This window comes from Drosophila mauritiana, chromosome 2R (assembly GCF_004382145.1).
Source record: "Drosophila mauritiana strain mau12 chromosome 2R, ASM438214v1, whole genome shotgun sequence".
Lineage (NCBI taxonomy): Eukaryota > Metazoa > Arthropoda > Insecta > Diptera > Drosophilidae > Drosophila > Drosophila mauritiana.
In genome coordinates this window covers 16,051,595-16,067,086 of record NC_046668.1, presented here as the reverse complement: position 1 = coordinate 16,067,086, position 15,492 = coordinate 16,051,595, and the positions used below count along the sequence as shown (strand labels likewise).

Sequence of the window (15,492 nt, the reverse complement as noted above, 5' to 3'; positions counted from 1 at the left end):
TAACTTGTTTTTTTTATTAATCATTATTTCCAGGTTCGGCATTTTAAATATAAGTAAATGGGCTCTAACAATAAGATTATTGAACTTATAAAATAGAATCCCTATTAAATTTGAATCTTATAAAAATATTATATATATTATGTTTCATATATTAAATTAAAATAGATAGTATCATTATTAAAGTTGGTGCGTATTAAAATATTTTATGCTGTAACAATCTTTATAAGTTCTTTTATTCACTTTGTTTCTATTTCAAACTCTCGATTCCAAACTCCTCGATCTCGATCACACTATTTGTTTTTTTAAGACTATTTATTTATACGCCGCTTACACTTAGTTTTTTATATTTATACACCGCTTACACTTAAAAGTTTATTCTTATACACAGTTTACAATGCATTATTTTGTTGCTGTTTATTGTACTGCCCCCTACGATTCAAATGTTTTATTTCACCTCGATACCAAAATTATCGTCATTATTATATGAATTTATTTAATTAAATTATTAAATTATTGTCGATATATTTGTCAATGGTTCTTAACACTGCTGATATTTCATCGAAGTGCTCCACCTCTCCGCGCGCTCTATTCCAAGTCCCGAAATCTATTTAAACAGCTGCTGCCTGGCCACACTGCGTATTTGTTGTTGCTTGCCGTTGCGTCGCGTGTGTCTCTTTGCGTAACGTTCAAAGTTTTGATTTGTGTTTTCTCCGGCATCCAAATCCGCCAAAGAAATGGTGCTGACCAAGGAGTATCGCGTCTGCATGCCGCTTACGGTGGAGGAGGTGTGTGGCCACTTGTACTTTACCTTCATATTATTGTTCGAAATAAAGTTTTTCTCTCATCACTATGCAGTACAAGATCGGGCAGCTTTATATGATAGCGCGCCACAGTCTGGAGCAATCGGAGGAGGGCGAGGGCGTTGAGGTGGTGGAGAACAAGCCCTGCGAGGATCCCGTTCACGGCAAGGGCCAGTACACGGAGAAGCACATTCACTTGTCCAGGTGGGAATCTCTAGAGATGCTACATAGTTGTAGAATATCCGACTACAAATGACATCCATTACAGCCGACTGCCATACTGGATTCAGGCCATTTGCCCCCGAGTCTTCTATGTGATAGAGAAATCATGGAACTACTATCCGTACACGCTAACAGGTGAGGAGTGACAGTAACCCGCCACCACCTACTGCGCATCCCAGTCTATTTTTAGTCTAATTGTGTATTCCGGAGGCGGGTTTGCCCTCCTGCCATCTTACCATAGCCATATGGCAAGCGCTCTAGGAACATCGTGTGATTTTTGGGGGCCAGCAAGAATTCCGCCTTATCACTAGACCATTACCAATATGGTGGGGGTACGTCTGCCGATAAGCGCGCTCCATTAAACTCACACCTGTTTACGCACCCAGTACGTCACCGATGTGGTTTGGATGGGGCTAGAGGAGGGCACTTCATGGCCAGCTGCTCCAATCTCCGTACGGCATTTGTTGGCAACTGCCTGTATTCCCAGCGCATATTTTGATAAAATCGGATTACGCGGTGCTCAATGCATCCGATTAAATGCTATGCACTCGATTGGGGATTGTTATTCCAGTAGGTCGTTGACTTCGAGGGGGAAATCCATTACCAGCTGGTTTGTTTACCCAAAGTTGCTATTGGAAATTACTTGTTAAGTGCCTGCAAAACGAATTGGTTTTAAAGACGACGATTTTGATATAATCTATGTATACTATTTCATATTATAGGGATTATTTTTAGCGTTTTTTGGGACTTCGTACCAAAGGCCTTTAAATCTTTTGTGTTTTTTGGTTAAATATAGTATCTTATGTAGTTAAGGACTTAATAACTGATCCATTGGCTTAATTGACTCTCATTACCAGCTCCATGGGCATTGAATTTTTAAGTTCTTCCATTCAAAATATTAATTGGCTGGCTTATTGATTTTTTTATATCTGTCATATTTTCATGTGCTGTAATTGGGTCTCAAATTGGATGGAACTTTCACTAGAATACACGGTAATTGCATGAACTCTGTTTTGATCGGCGTTTGCTAACCAATTATTTCTTGACAGTGTTCCTTTATACCCAAACTAAATGTGCTCATCAAAACTAAGTACGAGGACAATAATGGCAGCACAGAAAACGTAATTGTTACTTAAATGTCAAACTTAACATTGAGAAATAATGTCATTTTGGTTGACAGTGTCTGGATCTTACTGAAGATGAGCTCAAAGTTCGAACTGTGGATCATTTGGACATAGCGTTCGATGAGGTCAGTGCCAAGCATTATAAGAAGGAAGAAGATCCCAAGTTCTTCAAGTCCGAAAAGACAAGTAACGTGATCATGCGGTAGATTTAATCAGTGTAAATAATTAATATATACTGTATCCCTAGACCGTGGTCCACTGATTGAAGGATGGCGGGAAACGGACAAGCCCATTATGTGCTCCTACAAGGTGGTCCACGCCAGCTTTGAGGTATGGGGTCTGCAGACCAAAGTGGAGGACTTCATTCAGCGCGGAATTCGGGAGATTCTACTACTGGGACACCGGCAGGCTTTCGCATGGGTGGACGAATGGCATGGCATGACCCTGGAGGATGTTCGCGCCTACGAGCGTCAAAAGCAGGCCGAGACCAATGAGAAGATTCACAACACAAGTGGTGGCGCAAATGCGGCGGCGGGGGAAGCTGCCAAAGAGGCAAATGATGGCGATATTGATTGAGAATTTAACTAAAATGTAGGAAATTCGAAGTGACAGAATGCAGGCTAAAATAGTACCTTCAAGGCCTCGCGGCAAGCTTAAAAAGTTTCATAGGAAATATCTTATTAACGTACGCATATTTGTGTATATACATATATATATCATTGTCGATGCATTTCTACGGTCCAAAGAAGCTCAGAGCTCTAGTAACTGCCTGCAGCGTTTAAAAGTACAATGCACAAGCACCTAGCTGGAAACTCGAAACCAAATAATTGTTACGAACTAGACCACGCAATTTTTTAGTCAAACTTATAGGCGTTGCACAGACATCATAGTGAACGGTTTGTGTTAACTATATTCCCTAGTTTAGCTCACATCTAAATGTATATTTTGGTGTACAAATACAAACAATTTTGGTGTAGAAATACAAAACAATTTTGGTGTACAAATTCAAACGATTAAACATATTTGAAATGTACCTATGTCATATGATTGTTAATTACTTTTATTCGGCATCCGAGGGCCATTAAAATGTTCTGATTTGTTGCCGACCAAATTATAAGTCATTTGTATGCCAATGAACCAAGCAGCAGATAGAGATGATTCACCTCGCCGCTTGACAGAATGGATCGCCAGTGTGTAAATCAATAAATGCGTGCAGAATTGACCCTGACACTGATCGTAAATCACACACCCTTCATTCATCCGTTGCCAGGGGAACTCAACAGCTGTTCCAACCGAAACGAGCCCCCAAAAAATGTGGAGAGGGCTATTGATAAGTCTATATCGCTCTCGCTGCCAGCTGATTTGCCGCTGGAGATCTCGGACGTCAAAAAGTATTACCAGCGGAGCGGCTAAAGTAAAAAAAACAGCAAAAGCACCAGCGTTTCGCGTTCGCGCCGCATTTGAACTTCAAACGCGAGAAAAGTAGCACAGTGCGGATAGATACGCGGATGCGTGGTCGTTAAACTGCGGATCGCGGAAAAAAACGAATTTTTTGATTATGTTTTTAGCGTAGAGCCAATGGCAGAGCCAAAACAATTCGATCGCAATTGCCCAAACTGCTCAACCTGCGCGCGATCGTGACAATGGAATATTCTGATTGAAAACAACGCAAGCCGGATAAACAGTCTCAAAATAAATATTTAAAAATAACCCAAAAATTAATATGGCGAGCGGTGTGTTTCAAAAACGGCCAAAAGCAGCGAAAACTATTTCGCTGTTCTGCATGATCTTAATAAGGTAAAAACACTAGTGGACCACGCGGCGTATGTGTAATCCAGTGTAATAGTTGCAATTCGTCCGCTGTTATCAGATGTTTACAGCACTAGCTGATTTATTAATAAACATACTAAATCCTATTCTGGGCCACTCCATATGCGGGCTATAGTCCATGGTAAACCTTTTACGAGGCCCCATGCAATCTAGCCGAACTGATTGGGTTTTATGGTTAATATAAAGACTAGACAAACCAAACGAACTGGAGTGTATCGCAGAGTTCACTGGAACCGAAGCTAAAGTTGTCCCTATCATTGTTTGTACTTCCTACACATGATATGATAGCTTTATTCTCCTTCTCTGAGTAACAAGTTTAATATTCCAAGAGCACATGGGCAATTAGGGCAATAAAGTTCTAAGGTAGCAACTTCCTCAAAATTCAAAACAGAGGCGAAAAGCCATTCCGCACTTATCGCTCACCCCAAGCAGCGTATCACAGTCATGAATTTTCGGAGGGAATCAGGTATATTTGCCTCAAATTTAAAAATTCTTATCGCCGTTACTATAAAAAGTCTTCGTTTATCAAAGTAATATATAACAACAAAATGCAATCCCATCTGGGTCGACTGTCTATATATTATGAACGTTTTTAGCTCACATTTCTTCAAATCATCTTTTCGATCATATTTATTATGCGGCAACTATTAGGAGAACCAATTGACAGTCGCTGTCGTGACGGATTCATAAGTAGATTTATTTGGATTTATTGTCAGTCGGAAATTAATTGAAATGTTTGCAATGTATCTTATGTGTCACCTTTAAACTACTCTCTTGAGCAAAGAATGAATTTCCTAGCCAGCCGATTTTATTGTCTAAATGAAATAGCATGCCAATTGTCCCATGTTCAAGAGTCAACTGAAAAAGCATGCTTTGAAGTATGCTTTTCAATTAATTTGCCTGAACTTTTACGAAGACGCAATCACGCATACGCCGTGTTGTACACTTGGTAAACATTTTAGCGAACCAAGTGAAATTTCGTGGGATAAATAAATCAAATTTCGTTTTCCGAAAATATTGAAATACAGGTCTGAGCGCCTGTTTTTGTATGCCTTTTCAATTTGGCAATAATACTTAATTAATGATAATTGACAGTCCAAGTCACTCGGAGAAAGAGTGTCAATTCTGTCAGTTAGGATTTTGGCTTTATAAAGCACATATGCGGAATAGCCCACGAATTTCAATATTTGTCGTTCCCAAAAACGTTACCACTTCTAATCAAACAAAGCTGCTACCGAACTGCCTTTATTCGTGGATTTTTATGTAAATATTTTTGGTGTTATTATATTTCACTTTGTGTATTGTTGAGTTTAACGCCTTGAACGCCAGTTGTTAATTGTCAGTTAGAGCCCACTTAGTACCCTTCGGAAAACGCGCCGGGGTATATTCGAAGATGATGTATGTATTTTCTAGCAGCATCCGAATGTTTATTCAATGATAAGCTCGAAGATATATTAACGATTGAAAATTTGTTTCGGAAATAAACTTATAGATGTATTACCTAAAGTTTTCCCCGACCTACCTCTACATTCAGCCATACAGTTGGGTGAAAAACCAAACTTCCGTCTCGAAAATGATTCCGGACTCTGTCTCCTGGCTGTCAACCAGCAATGTAGCACCTAGAGATGTGCTAAATGGACATCATGTGATATACTTTGGTTCTCGGTTCGCTAATAGAACCGCCATATAGACAAAACAAACAAGATTTCCATACTACGCAGGTCGTATGCGAGTTGAGTTGAGCTACCGTTTAGATTACAGATATATATTTATATATATATATTTGTCAAGTCGGTTGGCTAAAAGCAGTTTGCAGTGCCTAAAACCGATTCATGGCTATTTTTAAAGGCGGGATAAGAAAATAGATCACAGTCTTTTCTTAATTTATCAACGTACAATATGTTGGATGAAGCAAATTTCCTGGCTGTGGGGTGAAAATATAAAGGAAATGAAGTAGTTAGTATCTCTATCTGCGTATCTGTGTATTCCCCAAGCAATTAAGTCTTACCTGGCGTCTGCTTATCGAGTTGGCCCTAAAAGAGAGGCGCACTGCGGCCAAATTATCACCAATTTGAGGGCTGTCTGGCCCAAAAATAGCATCATGAGATAGACATTTATTTACTTACCAATTATCTGTTACTTAGGCTGAGCCAGGCCGCGGATGACAGCCATGAGACGAGCACTTTGCTAGCCACCACCACTACCATCACCACAGAGATCATTCCGATGCCCGATTCTGGGCGCAGCTGCTTCGGTTGGTCCTCCGCGCCGGAGGCAGCGGGCGGCAACTGCTCCAGATCGAACCGGAACGGAACTCTTAAGTGCTATGGCGGAATGAATAACCTGGCTGCCCTGAAGTGAGTATTGTTTATCTTTTTTTGAGTTAACATATAAGTATGGCATCTATTTACTTCAAGTGCTCATCGTATCCGATAGGTGGCGCATCAGATAGTGAAAGCACCTTTCTGGATCTACTAATCTCTATAATCTTTGTATATTCCCATTATAGCCAATCTGGAAAGTTGAGCAGAGTACAGCCCGCACTGGAAATGCTTCTATGCGGCTGGCCAAAGGATGGTCTGAATCATTTCCGGGATCTTCAGAAATTGCCCCGCCTTCGATCACTGACCATCGAGTACAGTGGCTTCACCGAATTCAAATTCGACTTTCCCGAGATGTTGGAGCTGCATACCATCAACATTTCGTGGACGAATCTCTCGTACATCTCATCCCGCACCTTCAAACGGGTGCATCCGCTCAAGGTCTTAGATCTGCGATGGAACCAGCTCATCCAACTGGATGGACCCCTGTTGCTGCCCCGCAATTTCGAGCAACTCTATCTGGCGGGCAATCCGTGGAACTGTACGCGCAATTTCAAGTGGATGCTGCTGCAGCCGGAAAAGGGGCGCCTGGTGGTGGATCGCGACGAACTAATCTGCACAGATCGAAAGTATAAGGAACGCCAGATGCTCCTGGTCATGCACTACAAACTGGTGGGTAGCTGCTCATCAACCCAGCATCACTTTGATTAGCTGATTGCTTTTATTTGCAGGAGCTGAGGAGACAATGCCAGTCGCATGAGGATCTAAGGAACTGCACTTGCCTAATGCATCACATCTTGCCGAAGACTCACATACCGCTCTATACGGTCAACTGTTCCCATTTGCAGTTCCAGCGCTTGCCAGACTTTTTGCCGGACAACACCACCACTTTAGTTATTAACGATAATATGGTAAGATCTATAATACGCTCAATGAAACGTAACTTACTTGATTTGTCATCAGATCAGTGACATAAATCCGCTGCGGGACAATCCCTACTATCGCCACGTTGTGGATATGCAGCTGGAGAACAATCAGATATCCAATGTGGACAACTTGGAGGGCACTTACTGGCTGCAGAACTTCCGCTTGCTCAATCTGCGGGGCAACAATCTCCGCAAGTTTCATGTCTACGCCCTGGACAACGCTCTGTTTGACAACGAGAATGCCAATCTGCTATTGCTAAGTCGAAATCCCTGGCACTGCACCTGCAAGTTTGGCAGCAGAATGCGTGAGCTGTTGACCAAGTACAAGGATATCGTGCGGGATGCCTGGAATGTGAGCTGCACCTACCGCCTGGATGACGACCAGCTGCTGGCCAAGGTGCTAACCCTCAGTCGCCAGGAGATGTGCAATTTAAGTGTGGAGGGCAGCACTCAGATCCATCCCATCGATTGGCTGAACGGGGTGCTGGCCAGCCTCATATTTATCATCCTGGGCAAGCTTGCCTACGATTACTACTACTACAAGTATTACGGTCGAGTTCCTTGGATTGTGATGAAAATGCCCTAGTCTCTATTTAGATCTTATGTTAAAGGAAGTTCAACTCGAAAGTATTTCTCAACCACTGACAACGGTTTTCGGTTTATTCTTGAAAATCTACAAAAACAATACCGGTCTTTGTATCATATATGAATATTTATATATATATAAATAATGTTGTTTAGGTATTTATGTATGTATATTTAAGCTAGGTCAACGCAAAACTCTCAAAATAGTTGTTTTTCTCCACACTATTGCACTGTTCAAACTGTTTTGTATGGTTAAAAACATTCGTTCTCACGTTCCTACACATTTGACGGTTTAATTTAGCATTTAACCTGCATTTAAATTGGCACAAAGCGCTTAATCTTTGATAATGAGAAACAGCTAAGTTAGGTTTATGTTTGCAACTGGACAGAACACGGAATCTGTGTGAATTTTAGGTTAGTTACACATTATTCCATTTAAATGAATCTAATTTTGTATAATGTATATTTACAATTAAAACCCTTGATTTAAATTCTTTGGCTCTCGAAATCAGTGCAAAATGTCGCATCTTTCGGTCAAAGCAAATGCAAAATGATTAAAATAATTGTATAGGATACAAGCTTATAAATTAAACAACAGTGCTGGACATTGTAAACAAAGCTTAAAACATTTTTGTACTTTACATCAATCAAGTGAAAATTTAAACAAGGCTTAATTATTCGCTGGCTGTAAGCGGCATATCTAAAATTCTTTTGGTTTCCTTCGTGAGTCCATTGAATGGCGGTTAAAAAGTTGGGCAATGTTTCGTATAAATTTGTTGTATAAAAGTCGAAGTAAAATTTAGATCGTTTAAAATTGAGTTCCCTTGGTTTGCATTTTATATGATATGGAATCATTATCTAACCACTATACAAATCAGAAGACTCACGAGGGAATCAGCCAGAGATCGCAAATGAAATAACAGTGGATGGCATAAAGTTGGCTATTCTTCGGGGATCCAGACTATCTGGTGTCCTCGATTACATTATCTGTTTTTTGGCTAAGCATGCGAGTATTTAATATGTTTATAATATACGATCCACTGTACAGTCTAGAACAGCATGTAGGAATGATCACGTTCCAGTCGCGACTTGGCGCGGGAATGTATATTGCCTATTGGATCCGAGGGCGGTGGTATGCCATTGATCTGATGGGTAGGCTCCTTGTAGAAGAACTCGGTTCTTCCATTCTTATGGCCATAATAAACGGAGTCGTGGGATCTATAAATATAAATATTAACATAACCATTCAAAGAAAGTTTATGATAGTTGAACATACCTCAAGATCAAATCTGTTAGATGGTGACCACTGGAATGTATCGAGTGCATGCTCTCGAGGATGTTAAGCTCTAGGGGATTCCAAGGGCCATTCCGCTGCAAAACATCCCACTTGGAGTCCACGCACATGAAGCTATAGTTGCTGCCGTCGCGGTTGTCGCCCTCCACATTGACGTTTAAGGTCTGATTCAGTTGAGATTCCATGTGCGGAAACTTGGCCACACAAATGTCGAACTAATTGGAAGATATATTAACAATATTTATAGACGAAAAATATCAATCCACTTACCATCTTCTGCACAACCTGCTGCTGTTGACAAGTACCCTCCTCCATGAGCAATAATAAGGTCATATTCTGCTGTCCGCATATGTAGAGTTCAGTTCTTTGCAAGCCATCTGGTTGAATTGGACCCGGAGGTTGAGCAGGGGCTGTGGTCAAGGCAGCCAATGCATCCACTGCATCCTCGCACTTCAGTGAACTTCGCCGTGGGAAAACCTTACTGGTTGTCAGCGGAGTTTGTATCTCGATGGGCGTTGTTTCGCTTAGAGCCAGAACAGATAGTTTGGCCATCAGGGGTGTTAGTGGTACTCCACCAGCTCCACTGCGTCCGGACGTACGCTCTCCGAACGTAGATTCTCCTGCTGATTTCAATGGCAGCGTCATGGATCGCTTGTCCAGCGGAGTTTTGGCTGCGGAAACGTTGAGATTCCTATCGGCGGAGGATGCTTCCGCTGCTTGCTGTCTCATGTGCTCGTCGAGCTTTTGGATCTCGGCGTTAAACTCCTGGAACTCGGCTACCAGAGCGGCTAGCTCGGCATCCTCGTGCGCCTGCTCACTAGCCACACCCCACAATTTGCGATACTGATCCAGGAATTGCTGAAACAAACTGCGCGAGATCTGCTGGCCGTTAGTGTTGAATACCGGATAGGTGGGATCGCTGATGGTCCGGGAAGTGATCTTATCATCGTCCTCTATGAAATCCGGCGAATCCGAAGAGACATCTCCATTACCGCTTCCATTTCGATTCACATCGGTTTTGAGGCCATGCGTAAAGTTATTCAGTTTCTTGGAGATGGCGCGAAGTGCATCCTGCAGGTCTGCAGAGGATTTGCGTCGTGTGAGCTGTTTGTTTGGATTGCTAATGAAGTTTTGAAAGAACTTCTCTACATCCACTTTCAGAGAATTTCGACGCGAATGTGTCTTGCCATTGGAATTGTGAATATCCTCCTCTTTGCCCTCATCTTCAGGATTGGCGCAAATGGACATAACATTGGCCACCGGCAGTACCTTGTTCTCGGTCATTGGAGTATTGCAAACGCTGGTTCGTCCAATGAACTGCGGATAGGAATCGGTTTCGTCGAAATTTATTGATGCAATGCCAGACTCCGGGAGCTCTTTGCTCTGCATGCTTTTTATACGCAACGGCAGGTGGGTGGGTCGCATAGATTTGGGCCGGGCTGGTGGTAACTGCTCAACTGATCCCTGCTGCTCCGTGGCGTGCTCCTCCTCGGGTATGTGGGTAAAAATGAGCGACTTGTCCCGCTTTATCTTACGCTTGGCATACTGAAACGGCATCCCATTTTGTGTGAGCTGAGCTGTGTTCATCTGCAGGTTCTGGGCGCGCTGTGCCTCACCAGCTAACTGCCGGTACTGCATATGCTCCAAATAAACGACCAGCATCTGAACGCCGTTGGGTATGTGGAACTCAGGATGGTTGGTTACTTGCTCGGCCGCAGTGCGGATGTGCAGAGGATCGGTGAGTACAAGATGCTTGGTCACCATATCGCTCAGTTGCGTGGCAACCACCCTAAAATACAAAGTATTTGAGTTAATAATTTGTTCAGACTTTAGCCGGATTAACTGACTTGTTGTGGTACAGAATCGCTCCGCCAAGTATTCCCTTTGTCTGCTGGCAACTTTGCAACGTTTGTATAGCCTCCAGGAATATATGACTGGCCGTCTGGAAGAAAATCTTGGTTATCTAGGTCTTCGGTTTATTACTTTAAACACTCACCTTTGGCATTCGCAGCCTCGGCACATTTTGAAATGTATTTCCGTTGCGCTGCAGCATTGGCAGATATGTTTCAAAAATGTGGTACAGTTTCTCGCTGAGATTCCGGCGGTTTAGGGCGGGCGGTGCAGCATACTGTGCATACAAGGTCTGCACATCACGGTGGAAAAACTTGAGCAAGGAACTCAGCAGGTCAGCGCGATGTTCCAACAGTTGATCTCCAATATTTCGATCAGTGCCAATTGCCTGAAAAACAGAATACTCCATCGAATTAATAAAAGAAAAGTGCAATTATTTGATTAGATTACCAGAATAAAACGGCCGAATTCCTTCAGCACAAACTTTCCATTCTGCAGGGCCAAGATGCGGGGATTAAAGAAGCAATCCTTGAGGAAGTACGACGTGCCCATCAGCTGACCACACAGTGCCACCTTCTGGGAGTCGGACACCCAGCTTGGGTGGAAGTAGAGCACCGCCGATATGGGATCATCCGCCTCGTCTGTGAGACACTCTGTGTCGTAGACAAACACAATCATCGTCTCCCTGTAAATTTAAGAAAGTTGAAGGGTTATTGTTTTTAAGCCTTTGAAATATATTTTAGCTTAGTTTCCAAAGTTAAGGGAATGGCTTCGGAGCAATTACGTCCATATATCAACGTGCCAATTTTTTTCCCTTGTAAAATGTGAGCTGAATCTTAAAACTTGTTCAAGAATTGATACAAGTGCTATAAAAAAAACCGGTATTCTCGTAAACACTTTAAACAAATACAATTCATTCTCAACTTTTTCGCAAACAGTTAATTGTACAAATTGGATTTATGTAATCTCAATTTGTTTGGCGTTGTTTAATGCAATTCATTGTGGATTTTTGTGCACTGGAAACACAGTGTGAGGATTAAATGAGCAACCTTTCGGTGAAGACTGAGGTCTGCTGCTTCTGCTGCACCGTGTGCCATCGCTTGTGCCTGGTTTTGCGCCAATCCCGAAACATTGCTCCTGAAATCTAGTGGATTTCGGTGCTTCCAAGTCTAGCGCTGCATCGTGGCTCCTTATCACATTTAACGACCAACGATTCTGATAAGTCAACAAGCCAATAGCGCCGTACAATGCCAACTGTCTGATTCCGATGTGGCACAGCTGCCTGATACGACCAACTGTGATACGAGAGCGTGATCAGAATTCCGCTCACGCCTAGGTGAACCAGCAGGTGAGAAGTGAGGTGAAAGCTTCCGAGTGTTTCCATCATTGCGGTTGAGCGGGTGTACGAACACTATGCTCTCGTGTAATGTATTCATCCATGTGGTGACCACTTCAATGACGAAGGTATCGATTACAGTTTTAGAGGGTAACGAATTCAATTACAAATGTTTATAAAAAGCTTTGGGAGGCAAATGATTTTCAAATATCATTGATAAGACTCCCAATTATTCAGCAATCTAAAAGAAATCATAGCTACAAAAATATATAATAAACAACTCTGTCGGCAGATTTTAAAGATGTTTAACAACAAAGACCTTGTCTGTTTTATTGCTCGTTATATTATGTTTATTTAAACTATCATAACACTATCCAGCAGCAGTTTTCAACACATTGGGTGGCAACTGTTGAATCTGGTTTACACTATCCGATTGGCTAGATATGCTATACTTGGCCACATATCCATCGGTACCAGCTTTGTAGGTGACCAGCAGGTATTTGGATCCGGGAAAACGCTGGCTAAAAGTGCCCTTAACTTGAAGTTCATCTGGTGCAACCTGTTCAACAATCTCATCCCGCGAGGAACCGTCGAGATCAATCCTACAATATGAAAATCACTTGGTTGAGCTTACTGAATTATCTTTACCTCACTACTTTTTTACCTCAGGGAATAGTTATTCTCAGATGGCACTAGTACAACTCCATTATCGTTAATGGCCGGCACGAATTTAGTAACTGAAGTTGTGGGCGCCGAATTCACCAGACTCAGAAACAGAACCAAAAACACCTGTAGCAAATATTATACAACGATTGGCTGGCAAACTTTTGAGAAAAACTCACTGAGCTTAACAATATGTTAGCCATGATGATCTTTTGGCTTTTGGTTAGCGACTGATGTTTTTAGCTAGCTGACAGCAAACAGCTAACAAAAACACACTAACCTAAACCAAGTCCAAAACTGGAATCATTAATAAACACATTCAAAAATCGTTCTCCGCTTATAGTATATCTATAAGACGTGATTTTTGAATACTGTCAATAGGGAATTACATAACATAACAATAAAACTTCCCACAGTGAATCATTGACCGTGAAAGAAAGTCACCTAATTAGTTTCTATAATAGGGCTTAGCCAATTTACAAAAATAAGTATGTCAATTTGTTATGGTTAAGATAGTTCAGCCAGTTTATTAATTTATATAAACTAAAGAAACTAATTGATTATTACTTACTTATTGCTACTAATAAATACAGAATTGGTTAAATATAAATTACGGCAAGTTGTGGTTTTAATCTTTCCTAAATATAACGCCTAAATCCTATCCAGCTGCAGTTTTCAGAGCACCGGGACTGAGGAATAGAGGGGTGTCAGGTGGCGGCGTTGGCGGACCCTTGCCGAAGCTGTATTTGGCAACATATCCATTAGGACCAGCCTCGTAGGTGACAATAAGATTGGCATCCTGATCCTCGAAGGGCTGGTTAATCACACCTTTGACCTGCAGGTGACCGGCTTCATTCTGGCTCACGGATTCCTGGCGAATAGTGCCACCCGGATGTTCGATTCTAAAGATTCAGAACTAAGTAAAGGGCCGTTGTCTCTCGACTTTGATTAGCTACCTGAGAAAGTATTCTTGATTGAGGGGCTCAAGTTGAAAGCCATTTGTGCGGATTTGCGGAACGATAGTTGGTGAAGTTTGCGGTGCCGCGTTGACCGTAGAGAAGATGAGAATCGCCAACAGCTAAATACGATTATGGTTTGCTTAAACTTTGATTTGCATATGCGAATACACTACCTACCGCGCAAAAATCGCGAGACATGATGACCTGTCTGTGGTTGAACAAAAACTATCTGAATATCTGAACGCTTGGTCAGTTTTGAGCCCAAGACGAAGGCTGGTTGACTTAAGTAGCAAACGAGTTTTGATTTTTACGATGAAGATACAAAAAAATCACACATCTGCTTCGCGAGAAACACTTCAATACACCTACTAATTCAAATAATTGCAAAATTCCCATCTTATAAGGCAATTGAAAAAGGGACACAATAAAATCGACTCATCTAGCAAAAGCATTCGGTAGCCTTCACTGCGACAATTAACTTGGTTCAAATCAATCTCCACACGTCATGCCCAATGCAAAATCATTCTGTCATGATGAACTTGTAACTACATTAAACACCTGGCCAATGAAAATTTCTTGGGGAGTTCCCGAGTCAAATTTTAATTCTTTCTACGTGAGATTCTTACAGTTCTAAAAAGTCTACCCCGATATATGACTAATAGGGTTTTGACCTTTAAGACATGGTACAATTGTGATTTGTAAGAAATGATTTCTAAGAATTTTCTTAAAATAATTTTAAATGGAAAAATACTTATCTGAAAATAAAACCTAAAATATATATAATTGTTCACCAATAAATTAAGGAACTTTTAGTTAATTAAAAAAATGTCTTAAGCAATTGTTTATATTATATTTAATTTATTTATAAGAATATGTATGGTTATAGAATATTTACATTTAAATAATAATAATTTTTCAATAACTAATTAATTAAGACAAACTTTTGCATTATATATGAACTTTCTGTATTAATTCAATGTTTATATTTGAAGATTTTTCCTAATTTAATAATATCCATATAAAATGATTACTGAACTACACCTAAGACAAATCAAAAATCAAATTTCATTTTACCGGTTTGCCAATCTTTTGAACTTTGACATTTATCAATTTCACCGCTCGCAATCGATACTTATCTCGGTCTTACTCTTCCCTCTTTCCATCACACTTCCTGTGTATGTGAATGCAAATTTAATGGGCGCGGGGGTGGTGGGTGGCTGCGAGGGCGGAGGCTGCAGCTCAAAACAAACACAAAAATACCCCCACATACACAGCGCGCCGCCCACACACACACACGCATTCGCAGACGCAGGCACATAAACGAAGTAAAGTTTTGCACTGCTTATAAAACCTTATCAATTTCACTTACTTTGCAGCCATGGTGTATTGCACTTGTAACCTCTCGTTGTCGGAAGATTATTGCACTTTATTTCTGCTTCATTTTATTCATTAGTTTTTATTTTTCTGTGCAGAGGAACTTACGGCGCTGCCATACCTTGGTGTTACTAAAAAACACCGTACTGCATAGCATTCAATACTAGCATTCCGTTTGGTATATTTGTGTGGTATATTTTGAGAGGC

The 15,492-nt window shown here is 41.3% G+C and overlaps 5 protein-coding genes across 5 annotated transcripts; 2 read left to right on the top strand and 3 right to left on the bottom strand.

Moving 5' to 3' along the window:
* The first annotated feature begins 629 nt into the window (after positions 1–629).
* Positions 630–3,179, top strand: LOC117137611 (cytoplasmic phosphatidylinositol transfer protein 1). The gene is made up of 7 exons (XM_033299137.1): positions 630–785; positions 856–1,004; positions 1,069–1,157; positions 2,008–2,015; positions 2,072–2,143; positions 2,203–2,332; positions 2,394–3,179. Exons 1-7 carry the CDS (start codon positions 735–737, stop codon positions 2,720–2,722), a joined length of 828 nt encoding a protein of 275 aa, XP_033155028.1. The 5' UTR covers positions 630–734; the 3' UTR covers positions 2,723–3,179.
* A 443-nt stretch (positions 3,180–3,622) lies between these two features.
* On the top strand, positions 3,623–7,820 carry LOC117136285 (protein singed wings 2). The gene is made up of 5 exons (XM_033297120.1): positions 3,623–3,943; positions 6,121–6,333; positions 6,486–6,969; positions 7,029–7,208; positions 7,261–7,820. The coding sequence occupies exons 1-5, from the start codon at positions 3,870–3,872 to the stop codon at positions 7,807–7,809; spliced, it is 1,500 nt and encodes a 499-aa protein (XP_033153011.1). The 5' UTR covers positions 3,623–3,869; the 3' UTR covers positions 7,810–7,820.
* A 260-nt stretch (positions 7,821–8,080) lies between these two features.
* Positions 8,081–15,423, bottom strand: LOC117136283. The gene is made up of 7 exons (XM_033297118.1): positions 15,281–15,423; positions 11,404–11,638; positions 11,099–11,341; positions 10,950–11,044; positions 9,373–10,891; positions 9,085–9,317; positions 8,081–9,026 (listed from the first exon to the last, which is right to left on the bottom strand). The coding sequence occupies exons 1-7, from the start codon at positions 15,289–15,291 to the stop codon at positions 8,858–8,860; spliced, it is 2,505 nt and encodes an 834-aa protein (XP_033153009.1). The 5' UTR covers positions 15,292–15,423; the 3' UTR covers positions 8,081–8,857.
* Positions 12,614–13,315, bottom strand: LOC117136288. The gene is made up of 3 exons (XM_033297123.1): positions 13,132–13,315; positions 12,954–13,078; positions 12,614–12,891 (listed from the first exon to the last, which is right to left on the bottom strand). The coding sequence occupies exons 1-3, from the start codon at positions 13,153–13,155 to the stop codon at positions 12,660–12,662; spliced, it is 381 nt and encodes a 126-aa protein (XP_033153014.1). The 5' UTR covers positions 13,156–13,315; the 3' UTR covers positions 12,614–12,659.
* On the bottom strand, positions 13,508–14,176 carry LOC117136287. The gene is made up of 3 exons (XM_033297122.1): positions 14,089–14,176; positions 13,909–14,030; positions 13,508–13,854 (listed from the first exon to the last, which is right to left on the bottom strand). The coding sequence occupies exons 1-3, from the start codon at positions 14,107–14,109 to the stop codon at positions 13,611–13,613; spliced, it is 387 nt and encodes a 128-aa protein (XP_033153013.1). The 5' UTR covers positions 14,110–14,176; the 3' UTR covers positions 13,508–13,610.
* Positions 15,424–15,492: the final 69 nt, after the last annotated feature.

Coding starts and splice junctions, on each gene's coding strand:
- LOC117137611 (XM_033299137.1), top strand. CDS start 735: ATGGTGCTGACCAAGGAGTATCGCGTCTGCATGCCGCTTACGGTGGAG. Junction 786..855: donor TGCCGCTTACGGTGGAGGAG/GTGTGTGGCCAC, acceptor ATCACTATGCAG/TACAAGATCGGGCAGCTTTA. Junction 1,005..1,068: donor AAGCACATTCACTTGTCCAG/GTGGGAATCTCT, acceptor CATCCATTACAG/CCGACTGCCATACTGGATTC.
- LOC117136285 (XM_033297120.1), top strand. CDS start 3,870: ATGGCGAGCGGTGTGTTTCAAAAACGGCCAAAAGCAGCGAAAACTATT. Junction 6,970..7,028: donor TGGTCATGCACTACAAACTG/GTGGGTAGCTGC, acceptor TTTTATTTGCAG/GAGCTGAGGAGACAATGCCA. Junction 7,209..7,260: donor TAGTTATTAACGATAATATG/GTAAGATCTATA, acceptor ATTTGTCATCAG/ATCAGTGACATAAATCCGCT.
- LOC117136288 (XM_033297123.1), bottom strand. CDS start 13,155: ATGGCTAACATATTGTTAAGCTCA. Junction 13,079..13,131: donor CTAACATATTGTTAAGCTCA/GTGAGTTTTTCT, acceptor TATTTGCTACAG/GTGTTTTTGGTTCTGTTTCT. Junction 12,892..12,953: donor GAGAATAACTATTCCCTGAG/GTAAAAAAGTAG, acceptor TTCATATTGTAG/GATTGATCTCGACGGTTCCT.
- LOC117136287 (XM_033297122.1), bottom strand. CDS start 14,109: ATGTCTCGCGATTTTTGCGCG. Junction 14,031..14,088: donor TGTCTCGCGATTTTTGCGCG/GTAGGTAGTGTA, acceptor AATCGTATTTAG/CTGTTGGCGATTCTCATCTT. Junction 13,855..13,908: donor AATCAAGAATACTTTCTCAG/GTAGCTAATCAA, acceptor CTGAATCTTTAG/AATCGAACATCCGGGTGGCA.
- LOC117136283 (XM_033297118.1), bottom strand. Junction 11,342..11,403: donor AATTCGGCCGTTTTATTCTG/GTAATCTAATCA, acceptor TCTGTTTTTCAG/GCAATTGGCACTGATCGAAA. Junction 9,318..9,372: donor AGCAGGTTGTGCAGAAGATG/GTAAGTGGATTG, acceptor TCTTCCAATTAG/TTCGACATTTGTGTGGCCAA.